Source organism: Carcharodon carcharias, chromosome 4 (assembly GCF_017639515.1).
Source record: "Carcharodon carcharias isolate sCarCar2 chromosome 4, sCarCar2.pri, whole genome shotgun sequence".
Taxonomy (NCBI): Eukaryota; Metazoa; Chordata; class Chondrichthyes; order Lamniformes; family Lamnidae; genus Carcharodon; species Carcharodon carcharias.
Window position 1 is genome coordinate 136,900,385 of NC_054470.1, and position 22,930 is coordinate 136,923,314.

Genomic DNA, 22,930 nt, shown 5'->3' on the forward strand with positions numbered 1-22,930 from the left:
TACTCTAAGGAGAACAACCCTAGCTTCTTCAACTTGTCCATGTAACTGAAGTCCCTCATTCCTGGAACTATTCACATAAACCTGTTTTGCACCATCTTTCAAGCCTTCACAGCCTTCCTCATGTGTTATGTTCAGATTTGGGCACAATGCTCTAGTTGAAGCTGAATCAATGTTTTATACAGGTTCATCATAACTTACTTGCTTTTGTACTCTGTACCTCTAATGCCCAGGATCCTGTATGCCCTGGATCCTCTTGGTGCACTGTTTCCAGATTTGAGAGACGATATTGGCTGCTGACTTCTTCAGCCATTTTATCCATGCCTGTTTGATTGGAAAGGCTGTCCTCTTCCTCCCATCCTGCAAAGTGGTCATCTCACTGCACCCTGTCAGACCCCACAACAGGACCTCCTGGTAAGATTGAGAGACCTAGGGACCAGCATTCTCAGGTCTCCTATTCATTCCAGTGGTTGCTGCAGCCTCAAAAATCCAAGATTTTGTGAGCCATCCTAACCTATATCATGGTCCCTTTAATTAAAAATCCTTCTTTTGCCAGACCAAGTACATCACCCGCCTACCATTCCTGATTGGCTGGGAAATCTGAAGGGGGAATATCAGTCAAAGAGTCTCCAGCTATCAACAGGTTCCTCATCTGCAAATAGTCCCACAGTTTGGTCAGGTACTAAACTGGGAAAATTCCACCACTACATTCTAATCTGCCAAATTCTGCTTTCCTTCCTTGTATTCCTATACTGGGCAACCCAGCCAAGACTAGGTGCCAAAGTTAGTCAAAGCTTAGATTTCAGCTTGGCCGTCATAATCAAGCCTGATGTCCTATTGTTTTAACCTCCAGGTTACTCTATTTTATTGGCTTTATTTAGTAGTGTGATGGATTTGCTGATTTTAACTCAACTAATCTCCTAATTATAGTTCTCAATTTTGATTTTGTCAGAATATTTTGCAATGGTTTCTCTGGATATATCTCTACGCTGGCATTGGACCCAATAAATAATGGCTTACTGGAATGGTTACATTGGATTCAACTCTCCGGTTTTTCAAATGAATTACGCAGGTAAATATAAAGTTTCCATATACTTTGTGAGAGGGTAATGAGATTTGCTATTTTTACTTTGGAGTTGCCATCCATGTTTAATTTCACAGCTTTACAAAGAATATGGTTTAATAAAAAGATCAATGCACTCTGATTTTGTTGCAACAGGCACACACCAAGGTAACTGTCACTCACCAAAACTAGCCCTTTGAGCCAGACATAAGCCACCATGAAAGGATAGCTCCCTATCGATGCCTCTCAGATGCGTTGAGCTGTATATGGGGTGATAATGTATTTTTAAAATTCTTTCATGTGATGTGGGCATTGCTGGCAAGGGTAGCATTTGTTGCCCATCCCTAATTGCCCTTGAGAAGGCGATGGTGAGCTGCCTCTTGAACCGCTGCAATCCATCTGGTGTAGGTACATCCACAGTGCTGTTAGGAAGGCAGTTTCAGAGTTTTGATCCAGTGACAGTGAAGGAGTGGCGATGTTGTTCCAAGTGAGGATGGTGTGTGGCTTGTTGGGGAACTTGCAGGTGTGCTGCCCTTGTCCTTCTAGCTGGAAGAGGCTGCTGGTTGGAAGGTGCTGTTGAAGGAGGCTTGGTGAGCAGTTGCAGTGCATCTTTTATATGGTACACACTGCTGCCACTATGTGGAAGGAGTGATGGTAGATAGGGTACCAATCAAGCGGCCTGCTTTGTCCTGGAATGTGTTGAGCTTCTTGGATGTTGGAGCCGCACTCACCCAGGTAAGTGGAGGGTATACCATCACACTCCTGACTTGTACCTCGTGGATAGTGGACAGACTTTGGAGAGACAGTTGTGAATTCCCAGCCTCTGACCTGCTGTTAGAACCACAGTATGTATTTGGCTGATCCAGTTCAGTTTCTGAATGGTAACCCCCAGGTTGTTGATAGTATGGGATTCAGCAATGGTAATGCCATGCCATTGAATGTCTGTGGAAATGGTTAGATTCTGTCTTGCTGGAGAAGGTCATTGCCTGGCACATGTGTGGCGTGAATATTACTTGCTCCATTTCGACACAAACCATTCAATATCTGAGAAGTTACAAATAATATTGAATATTTTACAATCATCTGTGACCATCCCCACTTCTGACCTTATGATGGAGAGAAAATCATTGAAGTAGCTGAAGATAGTTGGGCCTCGGACACTACCCTGAGGAACTCCTACTGCAATGTCTTGGGACAGAAATGATTGGCCTCTGACAAGGCAAACTACCAAGCCATTCTTGGTGATGGACATTGAAATCCCCCAGCCAGAGTACATCCTATGTCCTTGCCACCCTGAATGCTGCTGCTAATTGGTTATAACATAGCTGAGTATTGATTTATCAGCTGAGGGTAGGCAGTAATCGGCAAGGGGTTTCCTTGCCCATATTTGACCTGATATTATGAGATTTCATGCGGTCCGGATTCAATGTTGAGGTCTCCCACGGGAAGTCTGTCCTGATTCTATACCACCGCCTCTAGTGGGTCTGTCCTGCCAGTGGGACATGACAAACCCAAGGATGGTGATCATGGTATCTGGGACATTGGCAATCAGGTATGATTCAATGTGTATGACTGTATCAGGATATTGTTGGACTGGTTTGTGGGACAGTTTTCCCAATTTTGGCACAAGCCCCCAGATGTTAGTACGGAGGACCTTGCAGGGTCAACAGGGCTGGATGTGTCGTTGTCAGTGCCGAGGTCAATGCTGGGTGGTTCGTCCAGATTTATTGCTTTCAACTTTCCTGTTGTGTTTAGTACAACTGAGTGGCTGCAGAGGGCAGTTAAGAGTCAACCTCATTGCTGTGGGGCTGGAGGCACATGTAGGCCAGACCAGGCAAGGACACCAGATTTTCTTCCTCAAAGGACATGAGTGAACCAATGGGTTTTTACAACAATTGAGGTAGTTGGTAGTTTCATGGTCACCATTACTGAGTCTAGTTTGAATTGAGTTGAGCTCTACTAAGTTCAATTCCAGATTATTATTAAATCATTTAATTTCTTAATTAAATTCAATGTTCACCAGCTGTCAGAGTGGGATTTGAACCCTTGTTCCCAGAGCATTAGCTTGCGCCTCTGGATTACTAGTCCACTGACATTACCACTACGCCATTGTCTCCCTATCTTTGTATTCATCTACTCATATACAATGGGCATGAGTCCCCAAGTTATTATAAACTGTGGCCTGTCCAATGTCTGCCGTGCATTATAAAATTTCAGCAGAGGTGGGTAGGTAATGGGTATGGCGCCCCTCGACATGTCACCTGAGTTTACAACCTCCAACCCCCCTTTGCTAGCCAAGTCCCGAATTTGGGGGGGTGGGGGAGTGGAAAATTCCAACCTTTAGGAAGGTTGATTAAAAGCTTGATCAAAGAGGTAGATTTTAACAATAACAACTTCTTTTTATTCGTACCTTTAATGTAGGAAAACATCCAATGTGCTTCAGAGGACCAAAAGCTTGGTCAAAGAGATAAGTTTTAAGTGGAGAAGGGAAGTAGAGAGGTAAAGATGTTTAGAGAGGTAATTCCGGAGTTTAGGGCCTTGGTATCTGAAGGCATGACGGCCATTGGCAACGCAATTAACATCGATTAAGCTCAAGAAGTCAGAATTGGAGGAACGCATATATCTCAGAGGGTTGTGGAGTTGGAGGGGAATACAGAGATGGGAGAAATAAGGTCATGGAGAGATTTGAAAACAAGGACTTGAATTTTAAAACTGAGGTGTTTCTTAACCAGGAGCCAAAGTAAGTCACAGGGCTGATGGGTGAATGTTACTTAATGTGTTTGAATACTGGCGAGAGTTTTATATTACCTCAAATATATGGAGGATAGAACATGGAAGGCTGGTCAGGAATGGATTGGCTAGTCAGCTTTGAAAGTAACAAAGACATGGATGAAGGTGTCCACAGCAGGGGCAGAATCGGACAATGTTATGGAGGTGGAAATAGGGGGTCTTACTGTTGGTGCATATATGTGGATGGATGCTCATCCAAAATACGACACCAAAGTTACGAATAGTTTGGTTCAGCCTCAGACAGTTGCCAGGGACAGGATTGGAGCCAATGGCTAGGGAATGGAGTTTGTGGTAGGGACTGAAGACATTAGCTTTGGTCTTCCCAATATTTAGTTAGTGGAAGTTTTTGCTCACCCAGTCCTGGATATTGGACAAGCAGTCTGACAACATGAGACAACGGAGTGGCCAAGAGAGGTAGTGGTGATGTAGAGCTGGATGTTATCAGCGTGCATGTGGATGCTGTGTTTTTCAATGATGTTGCACCACGTATAAGAAATGGAAAGTGTAATAATTTTAATCTTTCCAATGCATGAATTGCACTTTCTTTCTTCTTCCACTTCTCTTCTCGGTACCTCATGCCTTCATGAATTCTCAAACTCTCCAAGAGTGTGAGCGCGGATCTACACTTAGGAATTTCTCTCCTCTACTCACTGCGCTGAAGCCTCCCAAAGTTTCAGGGTTGGACACAGTTGGATAATTGACGGGTCCTTATGGTCCGATAAAGATTAATTTCATTACAAGATGCCCAATTAAAGTCAAGTTATTTGTCTAAACTATTTAGTAAAAGCCCACCTTAAATTGCCTTCCACCCCCCATTAGCTTCTTGAGCCTTCACAGGTACCTTCTATACTTGATCAACCAGGACTTTATATTATCATCTTTTTATTTCATCTCATGCTGTTGCCTCTGATCAGCTTCTTCCTTCCAATAAATATTTCACCTCTAGCCTTCTTGCAGAAGTTCCATTATTTATACAGTATCCGTTTTATCATCAGTTATTTATTTGTAAGGCTGTTCATAAGGCATGATAAGTTGTTCATAATGGTAAAAACACGGTTTGGTTTCCCTGCTAGAAAAACTGTAAAGTTTTTATTTTGCCATTAGCCAAAAGTTCCTGTATATCAGCTGTACAATGTTACAACTTATTTCAGTTTTCAGTTGGCCTTGTGCAGCCCCACCTTGTCAGTCTTTTTAGTCAATCTTCTACCTATTTATGTGTTTTCTTGGCACCGTTCTCAGTATTTTTATTATTTTTTAGCCCATCTGTTAGTGCGGCCTCTGATGTTTGTGATTTCTCCTTATAGTCCATGCCATTGCCACTTCTATTCTTTTTCAGTTCCACTCCCAATTTTGTGCATTTCAGTAATTCACTGCAGGGCCAGATCTTAGCTCCCAAGATGGGCAGCTCAAGTCAGAAAATTTCCCGGCTCAGCACGCCCGCCTTGGGAAAAAGTTTTTGCTCAGGGGTCGGGAGGTAGGGGGTGATGGGGGAGGGCGGGGGTGTGCACAGGGGGAATAGGATTGTGGGAATGGTGGTGGGTGGGTGTAGTTGGAGTCAGGTCTGCCACCCCCAGCCAGAGATCGGAGGATGCCAGATGAGCTGCTAAGTGCCAAGGCAGGCTGGTTTAAAGGCCTGCCTCGGTTCTTTGGAACTTTGTCCCAGTTGTTTTGTTAAGTATTAAGTTGCTAGCCCTCAGTCTTCACACACTCTCAAAGTCCACCCACTCCCCAAGCTCCATCCATGCCAACTCATGGCCCCTCATACATTGCATGTCAACCCATGCCTCCACCCATCCTCATGGCCCCTTCTCGTCCCCATACCAACTTAGTGACAGTTCATGACTCCCCACCTATCCCCCATGGCCTCTTATAGCCCCTTTACCAATTTAGTGTCAACTCATGTCCCCCCCCAACTCATCTGTATGGCTCTTTATGCCACTTATGATAACTTCGCGCCAACCTATGCCCCCCACCCACCATCATTTGCCCTTGCACCTTCCGTGCCAACTGATCCAGTATCCATCATAAGCCATACTGTAATGATATAAAATAAAATTCTAAATATCAATTACAGAGTTCATTATATCAAAATGTCCCATTCCTGAAAGCCCATTCAATACATTTAAATTCCTTAAAAAACAAGCATTTGTATTCAGAACCCCACATCAAAGACAGCTAATCCTCTAATATGTTTTTGAGCTGTCAAACTGTGAACCTACAGTCACCACTCTGATAATGATTGGTTGTGGCAAGCAGTCATATAGTTATAATGCTATAATAATAGCGCTTAGAATTATGTCAACAAACAGATATTGAAATTTTCAGAAGTTTTTTTTTCAAATTTTAAAGGGGAGTGGATTTAAATAACTTGACAGCTTTACAATTCTACGTGCCTTATTTGGTCTTCAAGAACATCTACATCTCCACCATAAAGTCATGGAACACACACTGCAGTTTGAGGCTATTCCTGGAGTGAAAACTGGGTCTGTTTGTCCTTTACACTTTAAATGGCCCAGCCAATTCGAGGACATAAGGAGACTACAAAGGGATATATATGGGCCTTAACAATCCCCATCCACCACCACTCTCCTCCGCTTGGCTGAACTTGTTCTCACTGAAAAATTTCTCCTTTAACTTGTCTCACTTCCTCCAAATAAAAGGTACCCGCATGGGTCCCAGTTACGCCTGTCTTTTTGTGAGGTATGTAGAATGTTCCTTGTTCCAGCCCTACTTTTTCTCTGTTACATAGATGACTGAATTGGTGTCACTTCATGCTCTCACCTGGACCTGGAAAAATTTATTGATTTTGCTTCCAATTTCCACCCCTATCTCACCTTCACATGGTCCATCTCTGATACTTCCCTTCCCTTCCTTGACCTCTCTGTCTCCATTCCTGGGGATAGACTGTCTACCAATATTCATTACAAGCCCACCGACTCCCACAGCTATCTCGACTACAGTTCCTCAAACCCTGCTTCCTGTAAGGATTCCATCCCATTCTCCCAGTTCCTCTGCCTCTGTCGCATCTGTCCCATAATGTTACCTTCCAAAACGGCGGTTCTGACATGTCTTCCCTTTTCCTGAAACAACGGGTTGATAGGGCCCTCAACCGTGTCCGACCCATCTCCCGCACCTAAGCCCTCACCTCTTCCCCTCCTTCCCAGAACCATGATAGGTACCCCTTGTCCTCACATTTCACCCCTCAGCCTCCACATTCCAAGGATCATCCTCCACTATTTCTGCCAAGTCTAGCATGGTGCTGGAGTCACCCCACCCTGTCAGCATTCCATGGAGGCCGTTTCCTCGGTGGTAGCCTGGCCCACTCCTCCATCATCCTCAACTCCTTATTCCCTTCCCATGGCACCTTCCCATACAATCACAGAAGGTGAAACACCTGCCCCTCCTCCCTCCTCCCTCCTCACCATTCAAGGCCCCAGACACTCCTTTCAGGTGAAGTAGCGCTTCACTTGCACCTATTTCAATTTGATCTACTATATTCGCTGCTCCCAATGTGGTCTCCTCGACATTGGGCAGACTAAATGCAGACTCGGTGACCCCTTTGCGGAACACTTTTACTCCGCAAGCATGACGCAGACATTTCTGTCAGTTGCCATTTCAACTCACCATCTTGCTGTCATGACACATGTCTGTCCTTGGCCTGCTGCAATGTTCCAGTGAAACCCAATGCAAACTGGAGGAACAGTACCTCATCTTCTGGTAAGGCACATTATAGCCTTCTGGATTTAACATTGAGTTCAAACCATGAACTCTCTACTCCATCTTGACCCCTTTTTTAATCCAATTTGTTCCCCTCGCCGCCCTCCAGCCACCGCCACCAGGCCATCTGTCACTCGTTCTTATGTTTTGCTTTCACAGGGCACTGACCATTGTTCTGCTGTTAACATATTCTGCCAACTTACCTTTATGCCACCACCAGCACCTTCTTTAGTCTTTAACACTACCATTAACACTCCCTTTGCCTTGTGTCCATAAACTCTTTGCTCAATGTCTCCTGAGCTCCCACCTATCCCTCTCCTTCTATCTTGCTCTAACTGTTCCACCTGCTCTGCCACAGTACCAAATCCATTAAAATTTCTGTCTCTCTTTAGCTCTGAAGAAGAGTCACATGGACTCAAAATGTTAACTCTGGGTGGAATTTTCCCAGAATTGCACTAAGCGGGCAGGTAAAATGGAGTCCTACCCGCCAACGAAAATGGCGACTTTTCACACCATATCATCCTGAGCCCGCCTCATTATTTACTCACTCCCACGAAACACGCGTTTGCATGGCGAGTGAGCTCTCATTCGGCCACCCGCCATCACCTTGCTGTTGCATCACGTCAGCCACCATCTTTAAAAAGCAGCCACCAGCTCACCACCGCTGCCTGGGAGGCATGGCTATCCAAGGGAAAAAGACTGCAGCCCCCCACTTCAATGATGGGTCCCTCAAGCGACTGCTGGAATCCATGGAGGCCCATCGGGATGTGCTATACCCCCGCTCTGGCCACAGGATGGCCAGCAAAGTCACCAACCCGGCTTGGGAGGCGGTGGCACCAGTGATCAGCTCAAACGCCCTGCAGAGGAGGACAGCCACCCATTGCTGCAAAAGGATGAATGATCTCCTCTGGTCCTCATCATTCCCAACTCTCATATTCACAAACGCATCACACATCCACAGGGCCCTCACTCACAGCCAGTGCAAAGGACATCGCCATTCACTCTTTCACACACACTGCCATTGTCCCCATCCTGTCCATGGGACCACTCACCACCCACATAGACCAGGCATGCTTATCATCTGGCCTGTCAGGCATCCTGATACACTCTCCCCATCTCTATTCATGCAGGACAACTGGCACACAACAAGGGGGAAAGGCCGCAGACAGGTAGAGGGATGCCAGAGATCAAAGTTCTGACAGAATTCGAAAACAGAGCCACCCAGCTGACCGGCGATGACTGGTCCTGTGCTGCTGGTGAGGTTGGCGCTGCTGTACCGGGTGAGGATCCAGCAGTGCAACATCCATCGGACAACCATGCTGTGATTGATGTGTCCTCATTCACAGGCCACTGCTATGCACTAATTATCACCCCTTGCTTTCACAAGCACATCTGCCAAACAGCCGACAGAGTCCATGACTCAGGGCCTCCAATCAAACCCCAAAGAAACCTTCCTTGAAGACCCGTCACAGCGCTCACCCACATCCTCCACCAGCGCAGAGACACCACCTTGGTGGGACCTTTAGCCTCGGGATCACAATCTGGTGAGCACACCGTACTTGCTGACACACAGCAGGCGGATGCAGGGACTGCCCAGGTCCCCGGCATTTGGAGGACTGCTCGAGGCCAAAATGTTGCCGAGTCCGAGTCAGATGATGAGCCTCTGACTCGGTCATGTCACAGTTGCTGGAGTTGCAAAGGCAAGTTAGGGAACATCAGGAAGGCATGTCTGTTGCACTCCTCAGATTGCAAGGCACGATGGAGGAGTCCATCAGTCTTCAGGCTGAGGTGATAGCGCTGGCATTGCAACGCACCAAGGTCAACATTGGCAAGATGGCGGCTGCCATGGAGACCTTGGTCCAGGACGTCACTCCTGCACTGGTGCACGGGTTTAACTCCATCGATGCCACAGTTGCACAGTTGGCCTCCAACAGTGTGTATGCAGGAGGGGTGTTGGGCAGCACGATCTCACTCCAGCCATCCCTTCCACCGCTCAGGGCGTCAGCCAGGGGCCCTCGGGCATCCATAGGGAGGAGGATCAGCAGGTGCACGTCCCAGGGCCATCCATCCAGCTGACTTGGAGTGACCTGCCCATCCGAATCCCCTCTTCCTGTGACCTTCGCAGTTCTAGCTTCATAGGCCGAGGAGGGTGCCACTGTCATACAGCAGGACCACGAAAGCAGGCAGGGGCCCACTAAGTCTTGGCCCTCCAGATGACGTCCGCCAAAGTCATCACAGCCAGGGGTCACAGTCAGCGGGCTGCCTCTACCTCCGCTGTGGATTTCCAGGGTGCATCAAGACGTAGCAGCAGGGTTAGGAAAGTTAAGTAAAAGTAGTTGCACAGAACGGGCACGGGTGTTGTTCACTTGTACATACTGTTCACTATTGTCAATAAACTCCTAAGAATTCTCCCTGCCTGTGACCCCTTGTTCTCTTTTTCCGATGAACAGTGTTCTTGTCACTCGGATGTGAAACCTTTCTGCACAAGATAAAAAGCAGTACCTCAGTCCAGGGCTTCTTCTCTGTGCTCTGTGCAGCCTTCAGACCATAGTGATGGTCTAGCCCCACACTCCCTGGAAACGTCACTGATGCCTGCACCTTGGCCGTGCTGTCATTGCTGCCAGAATATAGTGGGCAGGCACCACAGAGTTCTCTCATTCTCTCTGTGTGCTCTCAGCACCTTTAAGGTGGGGCTGGACCCCATCACACCAGCATCTGCGATCAGTGATGCTCTGCACCAGCTCCCGAAGGATTGAGGTCTTGAAGGTGGATGCAGCATCAGATGCGTCAAAATTTTCATGACTGCATCAATGATATGGCCCTGATCATGGAGTGCAAATGAGCTGCCCTCTGACAGACAGGAGTCAGACATTCTAAGAGGCTATCTGAAGATCTGTGGAGTGTCCTCACTGCATGTTGTCATAATCCTTCGATCAAGCGACTATTAGGGTCACCACTGCATATCCACGGCAGGAGCATTTTCACATGGTATTGGCACTGCCATAAGCTAAATTGGAGTCAAACGTTCACAATTGTGATGTGAGGATCTATGGGGGCACCTCTCTGCATGTTGTCATCATCCTCCACAAATCTGGCAGCTATGTGGGCCTTCCGAGTGCGCCTGCCTCGTCTAGCCAGTGCAAGACCCTCATCCCCTTCATCATCACCACCGAGGGCCCACTCATCCTCCTCCCCATCAGTGTCCTCTTCATCTGAGGAGATCTCCAGCTCTTCCATCTTCTCAGCCAGCACGTCTTTCCTTTGGAGTGCCAGGTTGTAAAGGCGCAGCAGACAATGACTATGCGGACTGTATTGCACCAGGCACCGGAACCGCATCTTCAGCATCCCAATAGTATGCTCCACCAAGTTGCAAGCTGCTGTATAAGCCTCATCATAACATCGCTCTGCTGCAGTCTGACGCTGCCGCACGCTTGTCATTAACCACGGCCTCTGCAGCTAGCCCTTGTCCCCAAGGAACTAACCTTGCAGCCTCTGTGGACCCTGGAAGACTGTAGGGATCTGCGAGTGATTCAGGATATAGGCGTCATGCACACTCCCTGGAAACTGTGCGCACACCTGCAGGATGCATTTCTGGTGGTCGCATACCAGCTGCACGTTCAGTGCCCTTGCGGTTGATAAAGTCTACCGAATGTAGCAATGGAGACCGGAGTGCCACATGAGTACAGTCAGTCGCATCTGTGAGGATCCCAAGATCAGGGCGAATCCAATGGTCCTTGCATCCTGGCTGTCCCAATCCTGGGCAAAATGCACAAGTTGTGTGACATGGAGAAGATGGCATCTGTGACCTCATGGATGCATTTATGGGTGGTGGTTTGTGAAATCCCACAGAGGTCACCTGTGGAGCCCTGAAAGGAGCCACTAGCAAAGAAATTGAGCACTGCGGTCACTTTCACAGCTACTGGCAGTGGATGCCCTCCATGTCTCCTTGGCGTCAAGTCCTGCAGTAAGTGGCAGATATGAGCCACCAGGTCCCTAGACATGCGCAGTCATTGGCGAAACTTGTTCACAGTCATCTGCAGGATAGCAAGCAGCACCTATAAACCCTGGGTGTTGCTAGGCACTGACCAACCACGGCTCACATCGCTCCTGGGCAGCATGTGCAGGAGCTCCTGCTGCCCTTTCTTCATGAGGTTGCTGCTCCTGCCTTTGCGCAACCAGAAGCCTCAGTTGCTCTTTCCTCAGTCTTCTATGGCCTCTGTAGGCCAACAGGCATACAGCTAGGTTACCGGGATCCATGATCCTGATGTGCTCTTCCTGCAGCATGAAAGAGAGAGAGACATGGTTATCATGACTGTACTTAACACCTTTCCTGGCCCTGTTTGACCGTCCCTTAACGCTTCCCAGAGAGTGCTGGTCACCCCTCGGATGGCCAGAGATAAGTGTACTGCATGGCTGCCCTGTCAACCTGTGACATGGGGAACACTGGTCCAAACCAGTATGCTGAGATTGCAAGGGGCTGAGAGTGCCTCCAGCAGTGACTGCTCCATGGCCAGTATTGCTTGCGTTGCTTGCATGGGCGGGCAGTCTAGGAGCCTGACACCAGTCATATCACTGTGGCTGCACCTGACCTGTCTCATTGCAGAGGCATGGTCAGTTTACACAGGTGTCCGTGGCCACTTCCCTTGTCTACCCTGACCCCCACCCCGATTGCCTATGCGCGGGATGCAGCACCAGGGCAGCACGTGACCTCACCCCCCACACCAGTTGCCTCTGAGGCTGGCCAGCACTTGCCCCTGCCGCCCCTGAGGCGAGCTGTGGAGAATGCTGCTACTCACTCACCTCAGTTCCTCCAAAGTGAAGGCTGCCAAGTGCATGTCGCCTGCGTGCTGTTGTGAAACACGTCGGGGTGCTTTCACGCCTATGTGAACAGACGATACGGCGGGGTTCCAAGAGCCTGGCACGATTGCTTTTTAGTTATATGTTAATGTTTTACAATTAGCTCTCCACTAACCGATGGTGGGAAACGCGGCCCGCCATCAGCGGGTTGAGCAGACTATGATGACCTGCCTTGACACTGTTGTGAAGCAGGTCATGCCATATTTTCCATGCACGCCACCCATCACGCCCACTGCCAGTTTCTCGCTCCACAGATGCTGCCAGACCTGCTGGGTTTTTCCAGCACTTTCTGTTTTTATTTCAGTTTCCAGCATCTGCAGTATTTTTACTTTTATTATATATGGGTTAAGTGCCCTTTCATCAATACGATCCACAGATGTTGCATTTCTGTACCTGAAAAATGATCTATGAAAGGAGCCTATCTTTTAAACCTTGCAGTGCATATGAATAGATCTGTTTTTATCAAAGAACCCTTTAATGTCATTTTAAACATGTGTCTTTTTGACTGACGATGGTCGCCTCCGAGGCTGGCCAGCACTCGTGCCCAGACACTACCCCACCCCACTCAGCAGTCACCTCTGAGGCTGGCCAGCACTTACCCCCGGCACCCCTGAGGCCTGTAAACAACAGGCGAGCTGTGGAGGATGCTGCTGCTCACTCACCTCAGCTCCTCCGAAGTGAAGGCCGCCAAGTGCACGACCCCTGCGTGCTGTTGTGAAACATGTCAGCATGCTTTCCCGCTAACGTGCATGGATGATATGGCGGGGTTCCAAGAGCCTGGCATGAAATTTGGACTCTTTTTCTTAAAAGTCAAGCCACATACTAATGTTAAAAATATACACCTTAGATTGCCCCCACTGGTCCATTTCAGAGATTTATAGTTGAAATAATGAAATAACATTTTTAGGGTATGTGATTTTTTTATTTCTTGGTTTTTAGCAAAAAACCATGGGCAATGATGGAAACTGAAAATTGCAAGCTGTTCAATTTAACTTTAAGGGCTGAATTTTACCAGCCCTTTGGGGATGGGCTGGGAGGCAGGAAGGCTGGTAAAATAGTGTGCGAAGGTGGCATGTGGTGCAACTGTCATCTTCCCAATGGTGGGAAAGTTGGCTGATGGCTCTCCCATCGAAAGCCCAATTAAGCCAGTTAAGGGCCAATTAAGGACGGCTTCATACCCCCTAGCATTTTACCAATGGTTGGAGGGCTCTGCCATGTGGGGAGACCACCAGGTAAATCGTGGCAGCCTCCCAGTGGACTTCAGTGAGGGGGAGGCCTGCTTTTTGGGCACTCTTTGGAGCAGGGAAGTGTTCCCCCACCTCCCCTGTGACAATGGTGCCTTCCCTCAGCAACCCTCCTGCTCACCAGGGCCGCCTTGTCTGTCTGCCGTGCCCCCAGACCCTATTTGCTTGACTTTGAGTATGTATGGCTGTCAATGCGCCTTCATCCAGCTGGTACATCCCCTTATTTAGCTGCCAACGACAAAATGCGGCTGTGTATTCCGCTGCCTGCAGAAGCAGGGTTGCCTCCCCCACCTCTGCACCCCACATGTGACCCCGGCAGCTGGACCTCTGCTTTCTACATAAAAATTCAGCCCTAAGCTTTACCGTAGTATCATCTTTATCATTTAATTATCTTTTTAATGTAATTCCTACATTCTGCATTATTGAACTGATGCACTTAGCTACTATTTACTGCTTTACTTTATAATTTCTACAAAATCTTTTAACTTTGGTGTTGTCCTGCATTATGAGTCTTGTCACTTTACCTACGCTCTCATTAGAATGTTTAATCTTGGGACTAGATATTTCCACAATATTAACAATTTGCATTATAATGAAGCAAGGACTGGTCACACATCACAATTCTTCAGTACATGTATTAGTGTTCCTTTATTTGTTTTGTTATACATAATATGGAAGGAAAATGAATTTTAAGAAGAACTAAAAATGAGCTACATTGATTCTTAGATGATTTTATTACTGAATTGTATAATTATAAAACATTACCTTCACCTGTCCCACTTTGTGTGCCTGCATTTGATTCGTACTAATTATTTCATATGGTGAAACGGCACAAAAAAGCACCTTTAAGCAGGTGGCAACTGATCCAAAAGCCAACATATTATGCAACTGAGTTTTTTATTGGTTGTTGTATTTATATATAATCATTTGGTAGTACAGAACATGAGAATCATTGAGAAAAGAGACATGGTGAAGCTTTTTGTCTTGCAGTTATCAGGACACTGACAAGCATACCAAATGTAAAGGGAACAACAATTGTATTTATATATGTTTATGTGCTGAAATAGGGCAGGTATGATTGCATATGAAATTATGGAGGAGAAATCAAGACTTTACACTCATACTTTAGAGGCAGAATTCATGATTAAGTGCTAAGTGGGAAGCACTTGTATATTTTGTGTATTACTTTAACAAATACTATTTAAATATAAAACAAAAACATAAAATGCTGGAAAAACTCAGCATGTCTAGCTGCATCAGTGGAGAAAGAAACAGAGTTAACGTTTCGAAGGGTCATTGAGACTCAAAATGTTAACTCTGTTTCTCTCTCCACAAATGCTGCTGGACCTGCTGAGTTTTTCCAGCATTTTCTGTTTTTGTTTCAGACTTTTGGCATCCACAGTATTTCGCTTTTATCTTACTATTTAAATATAGTTTTATTTAAATTGAAATGTTCAGCATCAAATAGGGTAGACTTTGTTATTGGAAGATTAAACAGAAGATATATAAATTTAACAAAAATAGTGAAATCCTTTCAGTTTTGATTTATTGGTGTGAGGCATAAATTATATTTGCTTGAAGAATATCAAGCAAGGTTAATTGCACAATTGTAACGCTTCAACTGTAGTCTCTTTATAACACTTTTGTCTCCTACTGTTTAGCTTATTCAATCTCACACATCCATTGGTACAGATTTTTTTTTTTACATCATATCTGTTCATACTCTACAATAGCCTTCCTTTTGACTCTAAGTCAGCTCTGTGCAAAACTTAAATTCTCATTGAATCTGTGACATAATTTAACTAAACTTCAATCTTTTAAGCATCTTATCAGTAGCTGCCAACAGCTTTAAAAGGAATTGGCCTACATTTATTCATTTGATGTTGATTAGTTATTCTTTTTATTTCACTAAGTGTATCCATGATCTGTCTTATAGGCTTAGTGATACACATATTGTCTTAGCATTTTAGTTGTGAATTATTTGAGGTGTTCCTAAGATTTGACATTTTCTTCAAATGCAATAAGCCATGACATAATATTCTTTTAGAATATATTCAAGAACTATTGGGAAGAAATGTCATCTATTTTCAGTATTATATTTTAGGCTACTCATTCCCTTAAACATGTGAAGTATAATCTTTGTTTGGTGTGTGTTTCAGCCCTTCATCATGTGATAAAGTTGCAGTCGACCAGCACCTTATGTTGTTATTGTCACAACCCAACTGCAACTGGAACTTATTACTGCAAATGCTAATGCTTCAGGACTGTCTGGTACCTCGAATCCTGCTGAATAACACATGTAAGTATGAGGTTTTATAAATGGTTGCAACTAAATGTCAGCTAAAAAAAAACTTTCTGCGTAAGATAAGGCATAACAAAACCTACGCAGAAGTATACTCAAGAACTGGGACTGGAGAAGATTGACAGTTCATGGGATAGATCTCTGAGAAAATGGGCAGAATTTTTTCCACTTTAGTCCCTTCCATATAGCGGGATCATTAGCAGGTCAGCAACCTGTTGAACTCTTCAGCAGGCTTTGCCAAGGCTCTTTAACTGATAAATATCATGATCATCCTATCTCTAGGAATCCCATGCAAACAGGGAGGGCATATGGGGTGACACGCTGGATCTGTCAAAGGGAGGATTTCTAATGAAAGGGATCCTGGCATGATTTGGAATGGGTCAACTGGACATGGATTTTTGAGGCTTCAACAATGAGAGGAATAGAAAGGAGACTTGGGAAGGCTCTAACTCTGAACTGGAGATCCTGTTGTGGGATCTGAGGGACTGCAGTGAGCTGATCTTTCCCACAGATGGGAGGAAGAGGCCAGCCACTCCAACCAAACAGATGTGGATGGAAGTGGCCAAGGAAGTCAACAGACATGTGATCTCTCCAATTTGGAGCCAGTGCACCAAGAGGATCCAAGACTTATGGAGGATGGGAAAGGTGAGTAGCATTGCAATTTCTGGTGCTGAACCCCACACTCTGACTTTTCCCAGCATTCTCCTGCATAGCATCCTAAGAGCAACACACCTTTAAGCTCCACTTATTCCTCTCTCTTCAGACACCTCATCCCCATCAGACCAGCCAATACTCATTTCGCCCTCACCCCATGGCTCTCTTGTATCTATGCCTCATAATTACCCTCCACCAATGTTGTTTACCCTTATCCACACCATCCATTACTAACACTCAAAATTCTGATGTGTCTTCTTGCAGGAGAAGATAACACATAACATTGATGAGAGGCAGCGATATGGGGGTGCTGGGGGTTGGTTGGCCCATCAGTGTCAGTCATCATGATGGTCACTAGGAAGGAGGCCTTGGTCCAGAAGGCCGCAGACGTTAGCAATGACCTACCATGTAAGCCTGGCCTTCCTGAGACACTGGTGCTCATACATGTTAAGAGAACTGATCCTCTGTTTTGTTTGACTCTGTGTTGAGAGTCTTGGAGCTGGACATCTTTCCATTCCCTCTGCCCTGTGGAGCAGCATGTGGCTGAGGAAAAGGCAGCTGAAGCCGTTAGTGTTGGTGTTGCTGCACTGCTTGCCCTTCATCAGAGGTGCAAGGCAGAGCTGCATAAGCTGCTCCTTTGCCGTATTGAAGGCTGGCAGCAAGGAACTGCAGCTAAAGTAAGTGGGGTGCAAGGCAGCTTGAAATAGTTCCCTGAAGAAGTAGAGCCTTAGTGCCCTGCCAAAGGCAAGTCCAGGATCTCACCAAGGCCACACTCACAGGTCCTGGCAAGAAGCCTTTGGAGGCTGGGATTGATAGAGTGGGCAAGAGCAGAAATGCGGAGGTTGGTTAAACTTGTAGAGGGTGTCCGATGGGCACAAGATGCCCAAACAGGAAACAAATCCGCTGGTGTGTGGCCATGATGTGAGGTAAAATCCCAGCGGCCGTGGGCAGAGGCCCCTAAGCAGCCATTAATTGGTCACTTAAGGGTCTCATCCACCTATCCACTCATCCACCTACCCCCCGACCCACTTATCCACCCTACCCACTTACCCACCGCACCCATTTACCCATTCAATCATTCATCCACTTATCCATTCACTAGCATTCAAAGACTGGATATTTAAACTTACCATACAGCAGTTGGTGCCATAAAAAGAGATCATATCCTGTCTTCCCCCAACTCTACTCCACTTTGACAGAGTTTCTGGTGGACACTGCGCTTCACATTTCTGGAAAAGCTGGTGGAAGGTCCTGGAAGAAATGTGGAGCAGCGTCGAGTTAGGGGAGTTTTCTCGCAGAACAGCAAACCGACGATGATTGCCACTCCTCAGAAGATCCAAGCCATTCTGCTTTTCTATTGAGAAAAGGCTGCTGCAGTAAAAAGGTGTTGTAAAATCTCATGATAAAAGGCATTGGGAAATCAGATTTTAGTAGATATAATTAATTTTAAAAAATTAAAAATTAAACATTTTTTCAAACTTAAAATTTAAACAATTTTTTAGAAAGTACAATCATTTTGAGCACAAATAATTTTAATAAGTAATATTTAAAAAGTCTGATAAATCATGCGAAAAGGTCATATATCTTACATTTCAACAAGATTCATCAGACTTTTAAGTAATTTAATATTAATAAATCCATGCATTTTAACTTGTAAAATAGTGTGGGCCTCCTTGTTAAGCATTTGAGAATTGAGAGGAGGACCCTTATGCCTGGGAATACAGATGTAACATTTTAAAGTGTAATTAATTAGGAATTAGTGGGCAATTAGCCCAAATTTGCACCGGTTCCATATTTGCTGTTTGAAATTGTGAACCCATGAGAGTACAGTTGGTTGGCCTACTGCACCTTTCAGATTAGTGGAAAATCTGTTGAACTACTTTTTTAATTCACATGACTGTCAAGTGTACTTATTGTGCACCTAATGTGAAAATTCCCTGGTGGAAGACTACAGAGAGAAATCTTACCAAGTACCAAGTGCACTTCAGCCTGGAAGTTATGTAGCCTCTCCAACACCTAGTAGTGGCAAATGCAAAATTCAGCCCAGTGTCCTCTTGCTTCAAGGCACAGTGCATTTGTGCATCAGTTTACTGTGCTATGATGAAACTTCATATGATCAGTTAAGAAGAACAAGTATCACAACCAAAAGTAAATTTAAAAATGAATTGTTTACTTGGAGATTAAAGTGGGAGTGTAATGGTGGAGCAATAGTTCAAATTGTAAGTACCCTGTACTTTGTTTGAAATAAATAGAAGCAAATGAATTGCTTTGACATTCAGCCATTGACGACATAATGCTAGTACTTATCTATTTCAAGGGAATGGTTACTGAAGACTAGGATTAAGCAAAGGGAAAGTTTCTCTGCAGAGTGTTCAATAATATTGGTGTCAACACAATTGTTGCTATTTACTGTGCGTTTAGTGGAGGATGATGGTATGATATTTTTGCTAATCCGCATCATCTATGTGCTACCACTTAGTGCAAATTTATTTAAAAAAGTCTAAAATCAGTATTATAGAAACATAGGACAGAATCATCCCAGATTTGTACAAAGTGCAGGAGCGGGCGAGAGAAAGGACGTTTTACCCGCCAGCTGCAATGGCGGCTTTTCGCACTGTATCGTCCCATTCCCGGTGCGTTCCGCCACAATAATAATGCATTCCCGGGAAACACACTGGGTTGCTGACGGAGCAGCCACTGATTCACTTGTTCCACCTTCACCTCAGGCCTTCAGCAATATATTTCAAGTGTGCCGCTGCACAGAGCTAGCACTCTCTAAGGCATCGGAAGCTGCTGCAAAGTCCGGCTGCCAAAGAGAGGGAACATGCTGCCCCCAAATTTAGCAACACCTCCCTTGGGCAGCTACTGGATGCTATGAAATCCTCTACCCCTGCTTGGGGCGAAGACCAGCAAGCAAGGTCACCAATCCAGCATGGAAGGCAGTGGCAGCAGTGGTCAGCGCCAGTGCCCTGCAAAAGAGGGCAGCCACTCACTGTCTGAAGAAGACTTCTATGGACTTGAAAAGTTAACACTGTTTTTCTCATTCCATAGATGCTGTCAGACCTGCTGAGATTTTCCAGCATTTTCTGTTTTTATTTTGGTCATACCTCAGTTGCTGGAGCTGCAAAAGCAAGCTTGGGAACATCAGTAAGGGATGTCCGCTGGATGGCGGAGGGGTGGGCTGGATGATTCCCCAGGAGTTGGCGCAACGTGCATCGGTGGATGTCCAGCTTGTGGCCAATGCCACCAAGACTTAGGGTGGTCATGCTCAGCCCCGGTGTCATACTGGGACTCGAGGTGGCGCAGGTGCATGGTGGTCTTCTGTCTGAGCGCACCCCTGTTCGGACAGAATTCCACATTAGCCCCAAGCCCCAAACCCTCCCCCGGGAGCCGGTGCCCAAAGCAAAGGGGTGCCGTCAGGGACCTATTAACCTTAACTAGACACTCTGCAGCAGCGTACAGAAGTCAGATCCAAGCAATGAAATGCACCCCGAACTTGAATGCTCGCAGAGTCCCTAATAAATATTCGTGATCCATCCTGTCAAATTCCTTCTCCTGGTCAAGAGATAAGAAGGTGCTCGACAGACCAGTCCTCTGGGAGAACTGGATGATGTCCTGGACCAGATGGATTTTATCAAAAATAGTGTGGCCTGGAACCATGTAGGACTGGTCAGGGTGGATCATGTGATCCAGCACGGTGCCAAGGCAAGAAGATATTGCCTTGGCAAAAATCTTGTAATCTGTGCTGAGGAGAGAGACCAGGCGCCAGTTCTTAAGTTGATGGAGATCCCCCTTCTTAGGCAGCAGGGCAATGACCGCCCTATGCCATGAGAGGGGGATCTCCCCAGTAACGATACTGTCCCCCAGGACCCTTGCGTAGTCATTCCCTAGGAAGTCCCAGAATTCCCTGAGGAACTCCACGGTCAGCCCGTCCAGCCCCGGAGACTTGCCCCTGGAGAGGCTGTCAAGGGCGCCGGTCAGCTCCCCCAGACTTATAAGGGAGTCAAGCTTTCTGGCGCCCTCCAGGCCGATTTGTGGCAGGTCCTCCCACAAAACTCAGCGAGCATCCTCGCTGGACCGGTCCAGAGAGAACAGGGCAGTGTAGTAGGTTTTGACAATGGCCCTGATGCCCTCCAGATCCAAGACAAGGGATCCGTCATTGGCCAGCAGTGCTGACAGACCTGGTGCCTTTTTTCCAGCAAGTAGAAGGGGGAGCCATGGCCCAAGTCCTCACGTACGCGCCATGGGACCCAACGTGTTGCAGGTCCTACAGCATCCCTTTATTCTCTTCAAACGCCAGCTGCAGGGCCGGTCCGCATTGGGCTGACAGAGATGCGCCTCCAGGTCAAACCCCTCATAACCCTGGATTTCTGCCTTTTTGTCAACCCCCTCACATACACCTGACAGAAGACGCGGACGTGAGCCTTGCCCATGTCCTACCATAGCCTCAAGGAGAATCCTCCCTACTTCCTTCTCCAGCCTGTCGGAAACGATGGAACAAGTTCAGGAACCGCTCTTCCTCCAGCAGGAGGTTATTAATGTGCTAGTACGTGGACTCTGTCTGAGCACAGAACGGAATGAGTTCCGCCCACACAAGATCGTGGGCCATGCACAGCACCTGCTGCACAAAAGCCAACGGAACGCAGGACACGAACGCCTTGGAAATATAAAGGTGGTCGAGTCTGGACGTTCCAACTCCAGGTGACCCGAAAGTGAAAATGCTGGAGTCAGGATGGAGCTGTTGCCAGACGTCCACCAAGTTGAAGGACCCGACCAGGTCCCTCAACTTACTCACACCTAGCGTGCAGTGCTGGACACCGTGACGGTCCCTTGCCTCGAGGGTGCAGTTGAAATCCCCCCTGAGGATGATGCACTCGCCCACGTTGATGGAGCTAAGATGAGTGGACACTTCCTCAATGGACCTCACATGCTGCTGCGTACACATTCACAAAGTGAAGTGCCATGTCCTCTCGGTGCACAGTAAGGTGCAGCAACCAACCTGGCACCAGCACCTTGACCCCCAAGATCTCCGGCTAAAAATGTGAGGCCAACAAGTTGACCACCCCACCAGAATTGGAGGCTAGGTGACTCATGTAGACCCTACCTCGCCACTCCAGGAGCCACGCAGCTTTGTCTCCCAGAATGGTATGGGTTTCCTGCAGGAAGCACATGGCGTACTTCCCGTCCCTGAGGACTGAGAAGTTCTGGAACTTGTGTTGTGCATCCCTGCTGCCATTGATGTTGAAACTAACTATGGTAGTCTTCATTGTCAGAAGTTTGTGCTACCATCACCATACCTTGTGTAAAAAGGAGAGGACTATTTTAATCCTTCCTCTCCTTCAGGAGCCTAGCAAGAAACACGTGGACCCTCCTCTTAGCATTCTGGTCCAGCAAAGGGGCCTTGAGGGACTCGCGGGTGGACCAGAACATGAGGAAAAGAATGCAGCCAGCCGAGGGCCAACTGGACCCTGTCTCAGCGACTGCGATTAGTGGCTAAAAAACCCTGGAGTTCTCATAAAGGGATGAGGGGAGAATCAGTGAAGGGGGGCACCAAGGGATCCACCACCTCACCTGACAATGACTCCAATTTGTCCCCAGTGCTCACCACCGAAACCTAATCCTCCTTCAGGTCGTCGCCTCCAGCTTCCAACCCTTCCCCTGTACTGAGTTTGGGGGCTGGTTTGGAGGAGCTGCCAGTCAGCTCCAACCCCACCTTGATCCCACCCCTAGGATCAAGGGCAGAGGGGTCCTCTCTGATCTCCTCTTGGGGATATGGGCCAAAGGTGACGACGGCTCGGAGCCCTGCTCCTCCTCAGGCACTGGGTCACCCAGCGAGTCCGGAAAAAGCTCCAGACCAGGATGGAGGCACACGGCGCTAAAGGTCGGGAGGAAGCAGGGAGGCCTTCCTCACTACCACCACCTGATGACCCAGTGTGTGGGGCCATGAAGGGACTGCCACAGTCCCTTGGCGGGCCAGATGGCATCTCAGGGTGGGTCGTGGTTGGGCACCACCAGAAGGGCGACACCCTCACTGACCCCCGAGATGCTCTGTTCAGGGGACTGCAGCAAGGGGTCGGGGATTTGGGCTCCCCCCAAAGGACAAATCCAGGACTTAAAGTGGGGAGATGTCACCACCTTTTCATTGGGGGAGGAGACACTTCTGACCTCACAAGTGGTGAGGTCCTCCCCCTCCGAGGGGTGGCGCCTCTTCCGGGGTAGGCTGGGGGCTTGGGAGACCTCTAACTGCGAGGCTTCCGCAGCCTGCACCAACCCCCCACCGGATGCTCTCCCCTCTGGGGTTTGGGC

General features: G+C 47.2%; 1 protein-coding gene across 2 annotated transcripts in view; it reads left to right on the forward strand.

The window, feature by feature from the left end:
- Nucleotides 1-22,930, forward strand: part of kiaa0825 (KIAA0825 ortholog) — a 608,024-nt gene that overhangs the window by 217,750 nt on the left and 367,344 nt on the right. For both annotated transcript variants that reach the window (XM_041185961.1, XM_041185962.1), the window contains 2 exons: nt 950-1,069; nt 15,828-15,967. In XM_041185961.1, the coding sequence (XP_041041895.1) occupies nt 950-1,069; nt 15,828-15,967 (260 nt within the window). The remainder of the gene's footprint in view (nt 1-949; nt 1,070-15,827; nt 15,968-22,930) is intronic.